Here is a 16,133-nt window from a genome sequence, read left to right as displayed (position 1 = left end):
TGAAGAAACAGCTCTCCCTTGCAGGCATTCAGCATCAGTCATGGCAGCATCTAGCTACAGATAGACTCAGCCGGCGTTCCAGCATCAAATCCACCAGCCTGAAGTTCGAGGCAGAAAGAAGTGAGGCCTCATGCCAGAAGCGTCAAAGACAAAAAGAGCGGGCAGCAGCACAAGCTCATCACTGAATATGACTTTCATTCAGACATCCACAGTCCACGATTGCTTTTCCTTAGGCCCTTGTAACCTTGTTTTTTTTCTGTTTAGGTGTTAATGATGGCTTTCGTTTAGCTTTTCTGTATGTAAATCCCATTTCCTTTAGGCAGTTTCTTACAGTTCGGTCACAGACGTTGACTCCAGTTTCCTCCCATTCGTTCCTCATTTGTTTTGTTGTGCATTTTCAATTTTTGAGACATATTGCTTTAAGTTTTCTGTCTTGACACTTTGATGTCTTCCTTGGTCTACCAGTATGTTTAACTTTAACAACCTTCCCATGTTGTTTGTATTTGGTCCAGAGTTTAGACACAGCTGACTGAACAACCAACATCTTTTGCAACATTGCGTGATGATTTACCCTCTTTTAAGAGTTTGATAATCCTCTCCTTTGTTTCAATTGACATCTCTCGTGTTGGAGCCATGATTCATGTCAGTCCACTTGGTGCAACAGCTCTCCAAGGTGTGATCACTCCTTTTTAGATGCAGACTAACGAGCAGATCTGATTTGATGCAGGTGTTAGTTTTGGGGATGAAAATTTACAGGGTGATTCCATAATTTATTCCTCAGAACTGAGTGAGTCCATATTTTTTTCCCTCTGCTTGGTCTAAAAAAGTAACCGTTACTGACTGCCACAATTTTTTTTCTTGATTTCTTATAGTGTTTATTAAAGCCAGAAAGTTGCCATTTGAAATGACTTTAGTTTTGTGTCATGTCTGTGATCTGCTTTTTTCTACAAAATTAAACAACTGAATGAACATCCTCCGAGGCCAGTGATTCCATAATTTTTACCAGGGGTTGTAGTCGGAAGTAAAACAAATCCATGGGGTTTAAATTATGCGTTACTCTTCACTTATCCAATGTAGTTTAACATCTATAAGTATTTCGTCTTTCTTGTGTGGATCCATATTGCAATCAGAGACATGGATGAGTCCTAGAAGATGTGCAGATTTCAAAGCGGGCTCCGGTGTTCTTATGGATGGACACCACTGCTGTGACGTGTCCTCTGTCCCCACACAGGGAGCATCTGAAACTATATCTGAATACAGTATCTGTTAAAAACTGTCGAATTAAAACATACTGTGTTCTCTTTCACTGGATTATGTCAAAGTGCAATTTGCTTCATCGGTGTAGTTTTTGTTTTATACATATGTTCGTTTTTTTTTTTAACTCGTGTTTATATGGTATAGTTTGTATACCTTTTTCATGAGATACTTTGTCATTTTGGATTTCAGATGATCAATTTCAATTTATTTTCATTTATATAGCGCCAAATCACAACAGAGTTGCCTCAAGGTGCTTCACACAAGTAAAAGGTCTAACCTTACCAACCCCCAGAGCAACAGTGGTAAGAAAAAACTTCCTTCTGAGGAAGAAACCTCAAGCAGACCAGACTCAAAGGGGTGACCCTCTGCTTGGGCCATGATACAAACATAAATTACAGAACAATTCACAAAAGGAATATACAGGAAATGTTGGTGCACAGGACAGGAGGATCTCCAGCACAAATACAACTCCCATCTCTGGATGGAGCAGCACCTTAAACAGAGAAAAAAAACAACCAGGCATCAAAAAGACAAGAAATACAGTATAATTTGTCAACATTAAACAAGAAAAAAACAAGAAATACTAAGGTGATTGCCGGCTACTAGCCCTAAACTTCACTAAAAGACCCAGAATTTAGGTAAAGTTGAGGCTGTGGCCCACTTCAATTACTAATAAATGAATTAAAAGAGTAAAAAGCATAAAATAAAACTACCAGTATGCTAGCCATATGAAAGGGAAAATAAGTGCATCTTAAGTCTGGACTTGAAAGTCTCCACAGAATCTGTTTTATTGACATGGGGAGATCATTCCACAGAACAGGGGCATGATAAGAGAAAGCTCTGTGACCCGCAGACTTCTTATTCACCTTAGGGACACAAAGTAGTCCTGCACCCTGAGAACACAAAGCCCGGGCCGGTACGTAAGGTTTAATTAGGTCAGCTAAGTAGGGAGGTGCCAGTCCATGAATAATTTTATAGACTACTAGCAGAAACTTAACATCTGATCTCGCTGAGCCAGTGAAGAGACGCCAAAATGGGTGTAATGTGGTCAAACTTTCTGCTTCATGTCAAAAGTCTGGCTGCAGCATTTTGAACCAATTGGAGACTCCTAATGCTAGACTGCGGTAAACCAGAAAATAGAACATTACAGTAGTCCAATCTAGAAGAGATAAATGCATGGATCAGGGTCTCAGCATCAACCATAGACAGGATGGGACGAATCTTCACTATATTTTGCAAATGGAAGAAAGCAGTTCTAGTAATATTTCTAATGTGGAGGCCAAAGGAAAATGTAGTATCAAAAATTACTTGGATTAACTGGAGTCCACTTGGGGTAAATTCAGTTGATTGCACACGATTTGGGAAGGTCTAAACTGAGGAACTGGGGGACCAAGAACCTGATGGTCACTCTGTCAGAGCTCCAGAATCTTCCAGAAGGACAACCATCTCTGCAGCAATCCGACAATCAGGCTTGCATGATGTATGTACGTGTGGGTGTGTGTGTGTGTGTGTGTATATATATATATATATATATATATATATATATATATATATATATATATATATATATATATATATATATATATATATATATATTGGATTATAACTTGCAGGTTTTTTAAATTAGTTTGGCAAGTCATGTGACTTATACTCTGGTAAACTATACTGAAAAATAAATTGTAAATTAATAATTAATAAATTTAAAGTTTATGACTATATATTAGTTTTTCTCAGGAATCAAAGCATGAAATAAAATAAACTCCATCCATCCATGTTTTATATCTGCTTACTTCAATTAAGGCTCCCTGGGGGGGAGCATTTAAAATATTAATGATATTGAACATGACAGCAACGCACAAAGATACAAAATTAAGGAGCTGATGATGCAGAAAAAAGGACTGTTCACCTACATTCTGGGACACAGCGAAGGTTAGAAAGAGCAGATGGAAGCAGGAGACAGGAAAGGAAAAGAGTAGACGGGAAAAGGATACAAGGAAAGGTAAAAGGGACGTGTCCTGAAACGAGTAGAACTTGTTTGTTGGGAACGCCCCCTCCTTCTCTTTCTCTCTTCTTTCTTTCTTTCTGTCTCCAGCAGAAAGTGTGTGTTTGTCGTTTCGTTCCTGACGACTGAAGAATCAGACCAGAGTCATGGCTGTGAATAAATGTATTAAATACCTCCTCTTCATCTTCAACCTTCTCTTCTGGGTGAGTCTGAAAACATTTTCTTCTCCTTGCGTCCAGGAGAAGAAAAAAAAAGTTTTTTTGTTTGTTTTTTTTTTCTTCATATTAATTTTTCCGAGTGTGGCCGAGGCCTCGTGCGCTTTAACGAGTTCTCCTCTCTCAACTCGTTTCCTTCCTTCACCACCTTTTAGTCTTTAATTGGCCACTCTTCATTGCTTCATTTGTATTTTTTAGCTTTACTTCCTGTCGTCATTCTTCGTTTTTTCCTCCTTTCTTTCCCCTTTTCTTCTCTTCCTCCTTCCTTTCCTCGCTTGTCCTTGCTCGTGTCCTAATTGAATTTCCTTTCCTCGTGTCCTTTCTGCGCTGTGACTTTTTGTGTCGGTCTCTTTGATCTTTATCAAATTATTCATTCATCTTCTACCGCTTAGTAATTAGTTTTTTGTTTTTTGGTCGGTAGGTGTTCTGGTCGGACCGGACTCTCTTTCAGATCCGTGTCCTTGCTGAAGGTCAGGTTTTATTTATTTATTTATTTATTTATTTATTTTTCTGTTATTTTTAGTCGCTCGGACCCGCCCTCAGAAATAAACGCAGGTTAAGTTTCAGGGCGTGTTTTTTTTTTTTGTTTTGTTTTTTTTTTTTTTACTTGCCCCGCCCACTAGACGGTAGGCGTTTATTATGCAACAAAGTGCTCGTGAGTGTGACATCATTTTACGTTTCACCTGTGATCCTCCTCTCTGGATTATCTGTGGCAGGAGTCTTTTTTTCTTTCTTTCTTTCTTGTGGGCGGTAAAGTTGACTCTTCTGTATTCATTTGCTTGTTCCCGAACTCCTCCAAAACAGTATCTATCCATCCATTTTCTTCCGCTTTATCCAGAGTCGGGTCGCGGGGGCAGCAGCTCAAGCAAAGCCGCTCACACCTCCCAATCCACACACACCTCCCCCAGCTCCTCCGGGGGAACCCCAAGGCGTTCCCAAGCCAGCTGAGAGATGTAGTCCCTCCAGTGTGTCCTGGTCTTCCCCGGGCCTCCTCCCAATGGGACGTGCCCGGAACACCTCTCCCGTGAGGCGTCCAGGGGGCATCCGGAAGAGATGCCCGAGCCACCAAAACAGTATTCCAGGATATTCTCTGTTGCATCTGATTAGATTTTTTTTTTCCCCCCTTTGGAAGCTCATGATTGGCTGAGTGGATTTAATTTCTTCCAATGGGGGAGGAGCAGGGAGAGGCGGGAAAAATACTGTGGCTGCAGAGTCTGAAGATGAAAATGAACCAGAAGTCTTTCTGCTGATATTTGAGGTTTTCCACCAAAGTAGACAACTTAGTCCATGAGCCAGGAGACAATTTTGACCTAATCAGTACCACTAAAGATGACAAAACAATACAATCCAGCCTCCTCACTGTACCATATCCAACCCAAAATGTATGGTGGCCATCCAGGGTGGCAGTTGTAGCCAAGCAGGGGGTCAAAATTTAAAAATGCTCCAATCATATTAAAAGGTATACCACATTATTTTTCTCATCATAAAGATTCCAAAAAGGTGAATGTTTTGGACAGTAATGGTGGCAAAAAGGGCCAAAAATTAACCCGTTTTGCCCCACTGGCAACAATTGTTGCCAAAGTGGATCACTGTTACTATCTACTCACACACACACACACACACACACACACACACACACACACACACACACACACACAAAAAAAATCTCAAAGGTACTAATGCAACTTTTTCCACTTATTAAAAAAAATCTGGGCATAAACGGGTTAAAGTTGGTCCAGTTTTGTTTAAAAAGCGATGAAAATTATTGGTTGAGCTAATACGATTAATAAATGGAATCGTTTTGACTGTTGAATGCTTGGTCTCCAAAATAAAGGTTAAACAAGGTTGATGTCCACTGGATTCTATGACGTGATAAACAGTATATTATGCTGTAACTTGATAATTAAGCATGGCAGATGGTGCAAACTATTTATATTACCTCAGACAATAATTTGCATCACTTTTTACCAAAATTGGAGCAACTTCAACTTTTTGATCCCTCCTGTACAAACTGAAACTGAAATTTGTCACCAGTTTAGCTAGTTTTACCCCATAACTCCAGAACATTCACTCATAAATAGTCCAAACTATACATTTTTGGAATCTTTATCATCTGACAAATAATGTGGTGTAGACTGAAGCATTTTTAAATTTTGACCCCTACCTACCTCCAGCTACCACCCTGGATGGCCCCCCATATGTTTCTGTGTTGCCACGGGACACTGAGGCTGAACTGTAAGTGTTGTTTTGCCATCTTAGTTGGTACTGAAAACCTGCTTGGGGTCATGTACTAACTGGTCTGTCTCCATCTCTCCAAAGTCCAAGTTGATGAAATGTGGCATAAATCGGGATCACCAAACACCTTTGACCTCATGAGTCTGTCATGTCTTCCTAAGTGTCTCCTGATCAAAATGCTGATCAGGACCCAGAGACATGAGCGTCATTACGGTCAGAAGAAATTTACTTTGTGTCCCTGTCTGTTAGTTTGTAAGAAAAACTTTAGAGGGTGGGCGTGGCCTAGAATTGAAACATTTCTGTTTTCGGGAGATTTGATAAAATGCTACAATTAGTTGTAATGACGCCTTGATGGAAGTCTTCAGTGGGGACATCTTCAAAATGCAAAGTGCAGTTTCAGTCAAACGCGACGGACCATCAAGGTCGTAGGTGTAAAATCAAGGTCAACTCAGAGGTCATTGTCTAAAATACCATAATGATCATATTTCGGGAACTACGTGAGATGTTGTTTTCTCCTGCTCTGGTGCTGTGAGACCTCAAACAGCAATGATGTCATGCGCAGTATTCAGACGTTAGCCGTCGGTGTCGAGACGCTGCAGTCGTCTGGATGCTTTGTTCTCCTGGTTGTACAAATCCGAGTCCATGTGTGACAATAAAGCGTTTATACGTTCATCATCACACAGTCTTCGTGTGTTGTTGTTGGGTAGTTGGTGGTGATTGTGTGTTAATCCTGGTTTGTTATCAGTTCTGCTGATCTGTTTTCAGTCTGAGTGCACACAGGGTGTGTTTGTCTTTCCGAGCCGCCGCCATCTCATTGCTATGTTGCTCAACAGGTTTGTGTGAATGCACTTTTCAGACCAGCAGGAGCCAAACTCTGGGGCCTCCAAGTCCTCGAGGCTCCACCAGAAGCAGACGTGTGAAGACGTCTTGATGACGTATTAACATGCTGGAGAAGGTCCGCTCGCCGTGTGAGGAGCTGAAAACGCTGCAGCTTTAACTCACAAACGTGCACGCTCCGTCTGTGACTCCTGTTCTGCCGGTCAGGTGTCTGATGTTGAAATGTGTGAAGCGTAAACGGGCAGAGGGTGTGGCCACGTTCCTCCACCTCACATGTCCGTCCAGTGTGTTCTGTTCATCCCATTGTGATCTGAGCGGTCTGAAATTTAAAACCGACAGCAAAACGTTGTTTAGTTTAATCATTTGACGGGGGGGTCTAATGGTTAATGTTGGGCTTGAGACCAGAGGATCCTCTGTTCAAATCCCAGCCTTACCAGAAAATCACTAAGGGCCCTTGGTCAAGGTCCTTAATCCCCTAGTTGCGCCTAGTGTATGGCAGCACCCTGACATCAGGGTGAATGTGAGGCATTATTGTAAAGTGCTTTGAGCGTCTGATGCAGATGGAAAAGGGCGACATAATTGCAGTCCATTTGACAGTTCATCACCTCGATCATTACATTTCAACTGATTGTCAGTGACTGTTTATTCTGATATAAGCAGAATTCTCAATCCGGGTCTTTTAGTTTCAATGTCTGAGTGAAAAACATCTACAGTCACATGTTATTATTTGACTGGATGACCGTAAAGTGGGTGTGACTTGTTTCTCACAATGGAGTCGGGAATTCTGGATCATGTTGTTCTGGTTATCATTAATGTTCTTCCAGCTCAAATACGCCTGATATTCTTGTTTATTGTTTTTGTTAGTTTGTTTTGATTTTCCCTGTTTGGATGAGGCTGGAGTGGAGCTACATACATGACTGTCACAGGTTAGATCCAGAGAGTCAGTGGGTTTTAGAGTCGTCCACTTGGGTGCAGCACTTGTTTGTGTCTCCACCCACAGGGATGGATCCAGAAATTTTTGGTGGTTGGTGGGCGGGGGGCAGATTCATCGTAATTGGGTGATACATTCACTCATGGAATTACAGCATAATATTGTCAGGATATATAATATATATATATATATATATTAAATATAAAATCCTTTCCCCCCAGTATGCCGGTGAAGTAGACTTTTGTAAGACTTTGGTTGTGTGTGTCTATGAGCAAGATCACTTAAAAATCAGCCAGATGGATTTTCCCCAAACTTGGAAATATTACTCAGGCAGAAATCTGAAGATGATTAGCTCTGGGAGAGGAAGGGACAAAGGACAAGGTCAACTAATACATGGTGTTTTCTGCTGCCGTATCTCCACAACCAGTTGGGCTGGAGAGATCATCTGACGTTTGTATGGATCAGCAACAGATTTGTGATTGACTGGTAACATGGAAATATCCCAGGGTGCACAGCGTGCAGCTTTGTGATGCCTTTCATTTCCAATGTTTTCTCTTCTCTGTCTCCAGCTGAGCGGCTGCCTCATCCTTGCTGTGACCATCTACCTGAAAGTCAGCAAGGAATCTAACAAGGTGAGGAACCTTTGAACACAATTCATTTACTTTTTTCCTACGGACCTCCCATTGTTTATTTTAATGGCTTGTTTTTGTGAAATATGACTTTGATCATATTCTGCGCTGCATTTTAACAGTTTTACGTCCAGTGCAGCAGTTGAGAAGACATATTTCACAACGGTGACGTCCGACTGCAACCCTCGTTTATGGTGTTTCCTCTGTATCTCCTCAGATCACCAGCGAGGCGATTCCTGGCATCGACCTGATGATCGCCATCGGTGTGATCATCATGGTGCTTGGCTTTCTGGGTTGCTGCGGCGCCATCAAAGAGAACCGCTGCATGCTGCTGATAGTATGCAGTTTATTTTTCGTTCTTATTTAACTTTACTTTTTAGACCCTGTTAAAAGGCTGAAACAGTGTTCGTTCCTCTGCAGTAACGACCTGTTTTTCATGACTATGCACATCTGTGCCATGGCCTTTGTGACATCACAAAAGCATCCTGAAATGATACCAGAACAAAAATGCATTTTTGGTATTGAGCTGAATTTAGGTTTAGTCTTGTAATGATTCTCTCGGTACAGCTTTTGAAAAGCAAATCAATATTTGAAATGGAATTCTCCGACAAATACATGCATTTAAATCAAAGTAAAGTTTTATTTTAATACGACTTTAGAATTTTTTTTTGTGAATTTCTAACTAATCTATGAAGTCATACTTGATTTTTACATTTTAAATATTTATTTTTGCCATGATGCATTTTTTTAATATTAGGTATTGATCATTTGGATCAGTCCTAAGGCAGGTTTTTTTTTGTGCACAATCAATTATCTTCTCAGAACAAGTTATCTTGTCAGAACAAATCCCTCTCTTGTGCACGCTGGGATTTCAGGGCTCAATAATATGCCACCTTTTCAGTAAAATAATACATGATATCAAATAATTGGTAAATAGCACCACCTATTGACACAAGTGAAAAAGCAGTCAAAGCAAAGTGTTTTAAGATGGAATTGTAGGATAGTTCTGTCTTTCTTACTGATTAACTATCAGTTTCATCAGACAGGTTTTTTTTTTTTTGTCTTATTAAGCTGCAGTGAGCGTATGAAGGTTAAATGTGTGTTTCAAGGCTTGTTTTAGTCGTACAGATTTAAATTTGTCTTCTTAAAATTCTGACATCTGCTCTGCCTCTATTTCAGTTTTTCATCGGTCTGCTCATCATCTTCATCCTCCTTGTGGCAGCAGGAATTGTCGGAGCCGTGTTCATGAACAAGGTGCTGTTTATCTGCACATTAGTGTCCCATATTTGTTTCTTTACATTTGGACTTCTTTTTGACCAATCACACTTCACCTGTCCACACATGCCTTTGCTTTGGTCTGTCTTCATTTGTCCCCTGTAGGTTAAGCCATTGATCACTGAGACACTTGGACAAAATCTCCCATTGACATCTCAACCAGTTGAGTTTCAGCAGGACATACAGAAACTGGAGACGCAGGTATGATGTGGAGGATTGTTGACAACTAGTCACCACTAACTGTCAAAACCACTGCACTTATATTTAACTGTCAGTTTTTGCTGTGAAAGTTTATCGTCCAGTAAATCGTGAGGTGGCGACTTCACACTGTCACTTTTTTTTCTCCCCCTTCATCACTTATTTTGTGGACATAATGGGAGGAAGTGTTTTTGGACTCTGATCGGTTCTGGTTCCGTAGCTCTGCTAACATGTGCATCCTTGTATGTTTCAGTTGTTTTGTTGTGGTTTAGTTAAAGGACCAGCAGACTGGGGCTCCAACATCCCTGTCTCCTGCGACTGTAAAGACCCCAAATACGGCTGCACATTGTCTGGCGGCCGCCAAGTCTACAACACGGTGAGGGCGGAGCCAACGGATACATCAGGCATTGATGTGCTAATATATTTTTTTTTAACAGATTGTTTCAGGTCGATTCAGTTTGATTTCAAATCTTTCATCAAAACTGTGTTCCGTACAGTTTAACGTACAGCTTTCCATCATGTGACCAGAAGCAGAGTTATTATACGATTAGCACGAATAACATTTGGTAAACTGTCACTTTGACCATATTATCGTAATAGTTGCAGTATTGTATTAGTTCTGTGAAGAACTTGACATGCTAACTGCAAACATTTCAACCCCCCTGAGCACTAAGACGATGGCGGTAAACCGGACGCTCGTCGTTAGCCATCAGGCACGTTTATGAAATGATGCTCTGAAGTAAATATAGAGACTTTATTATCAGTAAATAATACACGCACATTCCTGAAGTGATTCTTATTGAAAATGGCAACTGAGCTGCCTAGCTAGCCTAGCTCAGCTGATAGCAGTTAGCTGGTTAGCATGTTGTATTCCGAATGTGTTCATATAATCAAGCAGCTTCCCAGGAAATGATTTTTACTAAATGTTTATCTTTCACCGTTAGCTTCACAACATTATAGCTGTGACAAGACCTGGTTGTAACTATGACAACACTAAAATCATGTGACAATGATGATGTTTGTCTCATTCTGCAGCCCTGTATCAACTCCATCATTGACGTGTTGGAGAAATTCTCGAAGGTGGTACTGGCAATCGCCTTCACCATTGCAGTCCTGTTGGTTAGTGCAAACGCGCATCTTCCACAAACACGCCAAACGTGCAGAAAATATTTTCAATGAAAATTGAAGGCATCTGTGGCTTTGGAGCTGAGCTCCTACAAGCTGATGGAGATGTTCTTCTGGCATTGGAAACAATTTTTGCTTCAATCTTGGAGATGGGTATCGTCCATGCAAGGGTGATCATATTAACTATAACAACACACTGCTCTCTGTGGCGGGGAAGGTGCTGGCAAGGATAATTCTTAATAGGATTCAGTTCAAGCTACTTGTTGTTCAGCAACTGGAAATGTCTGGGTTCACAGCCAAGAAGTCAACTGTCAAGCGCATTCTAGCCCCACAGGTACTCATAGAACCCAAGCGTGAATATCAGCAGTGCTCCTTTACAGCATATGCTGATTTTCACAAAGTGTTTGATTCAGCTGATCGGACTGCTCTCTGGAACATCCTGAGAATTTGTGGCATCCCCAAAATGCTAGTGGACACCGTAGCCAGTGTATATGCAGATATAGTGAGTGCTGTACCAAGTGGAGGCAGAGTTTTCCTAGTTAATGATGGTGTTCCTCAGGGATGTGTTCTGGCTCCTACACCAGTAACATGGACGCTTTTTGTTGGCAAGGAAAGCTTTACTGACCTTCACTCTATGAATGATGCTGTGATATTTGTAGAAACAATGGATACTCTGCAGTACTTGAGAAGCTGAGTGAGGAATCTGTGTCTGGGTTTGAGATTGTCCTGGACCAAGACTAAGATCCAGGCTTTTAAAGCTTTTCTGGACTCAGCCATCAGAAGTGCATGTATATGTGGTGAACTGACTGATCTCAGCAGTGATGATCATGTCTCGTGGTCCAGTGGGACCTGGGAAGATCTCATGGAGTCATGAAGTCAAAGGTGTCTGGCAATGTTGATATCTTTGCAGGATAACGAAGGTCCAGGTCTTTAGTGTCCTGGTGCTACCTGTCTTGCTGCATGGTTGTCAAACTTGGACAATAACCAGTAACCGAAGGTGAAGACTATGTATTTGGTCCTCTGTGTCTTTAGAGGATCCTTGGGTACCAACTTTGTACCAAACGAGTGGTGACTAAGATGAGGAGGATCACTTTCATTCTGAAGGAACGTCAGCCTTGACATCTTGGCTATATGGCCCTTGTCTCTGTGTGCAATCCAGTACAGAGGTGCCCAAGTATAGAGGACCCCAGTAGTTGAAGTCCAAGGACATGCTGATGTTTCACCTGGCTGTGGCAGATAGATGTGGGACTGGACTGGCTGTCTGCCTGGATGGTTGCCATCCAGCACCCAAGGTGGTTCTGTGGTGTCGCAGATGTGGCACAGTATCACATCATGGTCCCAGACTTCTATGTCCACAACAGCAAAAAAATTATACTTTTGAAATTGAAATTTTTATTTTTTAACAAAATAAGAATAAAACATTCTGCCAAATCTAAACCTAACACCACATCAATTAATTTGCTTCCAAAGAGTCATAAAGTCAGTCCTAAGCTTGCTAAATAATTTTTCCTGGTATGTAGTGCCATCTAGTGGTAGTTGCACTGAACTGAGAATGACGACGTCATTTGTGTCTGGTGTTAAAATAAACTCAACTTTTTCAGGTAATTTCCACTGATATAAAAGTAAATAAAAATCAGCTGCTACGTGTATAAAGTTGGATTTCAGAAAGACTTTTCTTTTTGTGGGGGGTGGGGTGGGGATATCTGCAGAAAACATTTTCAGAATAAGAGAAGATAGTCTGTGGAAGGAGGTTCATGCATCTGACCGAACAGCAGAGGGCGCCTGCTGTCTGTATGTTAAAATATGGTTTAATAATTCAGTAGAAATTATCAATAGTGGAAAACATTTCTTCAGAATACAACTTTTTTAAACATCTGTAACTTTTCCACTGTTTTGTAAGTAACAACTATAACATCTGCTAAACAACACTGCCTTCTCAGAATATTTTATTTTTATGAAAATATTTTCTATCGGCAATCTGCCATAAATGTCATCAGTGATCAAATAATACGTACTGCAATTTTTTTGTTGCAATTTTAAAAGGTGTGTAAAGTGAAAGCAAGTTTTTCAAAATTATTATTTTTTTAATTAGTGGTTTGCAGTATAATCAGTTTGTCTTAAAGTAGCAACTCTTCAATAAGACAGAGTGATGTTTTCAAATGATTTGTGCAAACAGCATATAAACATATACTTAAGATGCTTTAACCAGAGAATTATTCTTATTTTGATGCGTAAGTAATTATTTTTGCACTAACTGTTATCTGTTGTGCAGATTTTCGGGATGGCCTTCTCCATGACCCTCTACTGTCAGATCGGAAAGAAAGAAGGTCCAACCACAGCCTGAGCCTCCACGTATGGCCACGCCTCCTCGCTGTCTGGCAACAGCCAATCAGCACTGCCCAAATAATTCTAATTAAATCTGCTTATAGTCAATCCTAAAAATTTAACCTGTGCCTTTATGTTGAAAGAGTTCAGTCGACTGGTGTGTTGTCCCCAAATAACATTAAAACTACATTATTAGATGTGATTTTTTTTTTTTAAGCTTCAGACAAAATGAAGAATAAATTATTAAAATGTGTGATACAATTTGGTAAATCAATTTAACATGAAATGTTCCTTTAATGAACAAAATGAGTACTTCTGTAATGGCTCAATAGTAATTGTCAGAATTTAAAGAGGGAAAATGTTCTTGGGTAAGATGGGACATTTTTTGTTCATCATTCCAGGTAACACTAAAGCTGGGATTTTCCTAAATATTGGTGGAATATTTCCACCTCGACCCTCAATGATATATTCTTAGGTCATAGGTTGTGTGTCTTCAAAGAACAATGCTTTGGAAAATTATTATTAGAATCTGGCAACAGCATAACTAAACTCTTCTCCATAACAGCTGTACTTATACATGCAGCAACATGTCAGAACAAACTGAGAACTATTTAAAATGTAATTCATGATTGTACTGATCCATAAGCTGCTTCAATGCCACTGATCTTTATAGTAACAGAACTAAATTAGAGGCGATGATCACACAGGCTAAACATGTTAGCTGAATAAAAAAAAAAAAAAAATGCTCTGCTGTTGTATTAACTGTCACAAAAACACCTGTAGGAGAAGAATAGAGCGGTACAAATGCATTCCATTCATGCTAAATTAGCCAGGTACCACATGTGTTAGCTAAATAACCTAGCCACATTACTGAAATGACTTAGCAAAGCCATCTAACTTGGCTTTTGAGCAGTTAGCCTGCTCACAAATCATAGTGATATTTACAGATTCTGGAGCACTGGATTATTGATGTTAGTCAAACTGCTGTTGTGGTGCCACAGGAATATAGCGTATCTGACATTAAGAGCCTATGTAACACTCAGGCTTCCAGTCCTGATCATTGAGCTCGAAAGCACAGATATAATTTGCATTTCTGATCCTGTCTGGCTGCATTTGCTAACCATAAAGTTTTAGTCTCACGTAAAGTGCAAAGCAAGCTAGCTAGTTAACATTGTGCAAGGCCTATTAGATTAACATGTTTGTTTTGTTCAACAAATATTCTGTTTTGTTTTGGGTTATTTTTTGTGTCATCGCTTTTTTTTTTTTTTTTTTGTCTCTATACTGGTGTTCATATCGCTGTCATTTTTAGCAAATATTTGATACATATTTACTCAGGAAATTAAATTTGTTCTTAAAATGTCAAAAGTGCATTATATTTTCTTTAGTTACTGCTACACAGGTTCAACGTGTTGAGCAATGTTCTTTTTTTTTTTTCTTGATAATGTGTGTAAATTATGATTTGGAACAACATTGAGTTTCCTGTTTCACATTGAATCCTGTTTCTTTAAAAAAATCTTCAGAATGTGTTTGTGATATTTGTGTATATTCTCAGAAGGGAACAAAAGTCACATTACATTAAAGATTCTCCAACCTTTGCTCATTTATTATTGAAATTTCCCTTTCAGTGTTGCGCTGTCATTTCTGAAACAAAAATCTGCACGGCAACACAAACAGAACAATTTGCTTCAGGTTCTCATTCCAACTGAAATGAGAATCAAGTTTGCAGGATCAAACGCAGTTTCTTCTTTTCCTGGTCAGATAAAGTATTAAAGGAGCATGGAGCTGTATGTAAAGGAGTGACGCCCTCTAGTATGTAAAGGAATGACGCCCTCTAGTGGAGAGGTGGAGCTTGTGTTCACATCTTTTTTTTTTTGTAAAAGTGGAGATTATTCAATTTCAGTCATGATCTGGATCATCCTGGAAGTTTCTTTTTATCACTTTTGTGAGATGTTTTCCTTTAATCTGTAACTTTCTTGCTTTATGACATCATAAAGGTCTGGACACACCCTTTCTGGCTTTCACAGGAGGTCCGGGTGAGATCTGTGATGAGTTATGTCACATGCCATCGTTGGGAGTTCTGAGATAGACACTGAATTTGTCACATTCTTATGTTATAACTGATGAAAGTAATAATTGTGTTATTAATCATCCAGCAGTGGTTTGCATTCATTAACAATAGAGGAATCTGACCTAGGGGGCGCTCACACTCCAAAAATAAAAATAAAAATAAAATGCTGTATGCAGATTTGCATCAGTTAAAAGAGAAAGTGACCAGAAAATATTTTGGTGAAATATGTTTACCTTCTCAGCTATTTTGTACACAAACAAACACGAGTGATCACATGACCTCAGTCTATGAACAAACCATTCTGGCCCCAGTTGGACCAATCTGTCAGGAGCATCTGTTTTTCTTCATAGTCAGATGTAATGTCGTTAAAAGATGACTATTCAATTTGAACACAAAGTCAAGTGTCTGCTGAGAAATGGACCAGAAGGACTGCTGGGAAAACAAACTGAGAGCGTCAGTCCTCTTCAGTTATTTTTAGTCTAAAGTCAACACGGCCCTGAGCTTAACGACGGCTGAATTCCTTCCTATTCCACTGGATTCTGTTCTAACAGGAATCGCCGCCTGTCAAACAACGGAGATCAGACACACTGATTCCTGGCACCAGAAAAAACTAAACAAAAGTAGGTTAAGATAATGGAAAATTAAAGATGGCCAGTTACACGTGACCTTCATGTTTTCTAGCACTCGGTCTTTGACACTGAGGGATCTGTGGGAAGGTCTTTGGGAATCATGAGGTCCCCTCATAGAGGTGTTTGGTGATACCAATAGCTTTGCAGGAGAATGAAGGTCCAAACCTTTTGGCTCCTGGTGTTTCTTGTCTTACTGTATGGGTTGCCAGACTTGGACACTAAACACTGACCAAAGGCTGGATGTCTTTGGTACCAGGTCTCTTTGAGGATCCTTGGCTTCAGTTGACCGGTTACTTCTTGAGACTCAGATGACGAGGCTCACTTGCATTGAGAGGGAACATCAGCTATAACGTTTTTGTGGATGTGATCCAGAGTGCAGGCAATTCAGTGTTGAGGAACCCACTGTC

General features: G+C 40.1%; 1 protein-coding gene across 1 annotated transcript; it reads left to right on the top strand.

The window, feature by feature from the left end:
* Window positions 1-3,310: 3,310 nt before the first annotated feature.
* On the top strand, window positions 3,311-14,623 carry LOC117504235 (tetraspanin-8-like). The gene is made up of 8 exons (XM_034163637.1): window positions 3,311-3,462; window positions 8,047-8,109; window positions 8,324-8,443; window positions 9,286-9,360; window positions 9,487-9,582; window positions 9,833-9,955; window positions 10,615-10,698; window positions 12,977-14,623. The coding sequence occupies exons 1-8, from the start codon at window positions 3,406-3,408 to the stop codon at window positions 13,046-13,048; spliced, it is 690 nt and encodes a 229-aa protein (XP_034019528.1). The 5' UTR covers window positions 3,311-3,405; the 3' UTR covers window positions 13,049-14,623.
* The last annotated feature ends 1,510 nt before the right edge of the window (window positions 14,624-16,133 follow it).

This window comes from Thalassophryne amazonica, chromosome 22 (assembly GCF_902500255.1).
Source record: "Thalassophryne amazonica chromosome 22, fThaAma1.1, whole genome shotgun sequence".
NCBI lineage: Eukaryota > Metazoa > Chordata > Actinopteri > Batrachoidiformes > Batrachoididae > Thalassophryne > Thalassophryne amazonica.
Note: the sequence above shows the minus strand (reverse complement) of the source record. Positions and strands in the feature narration are given on the sequence as shown.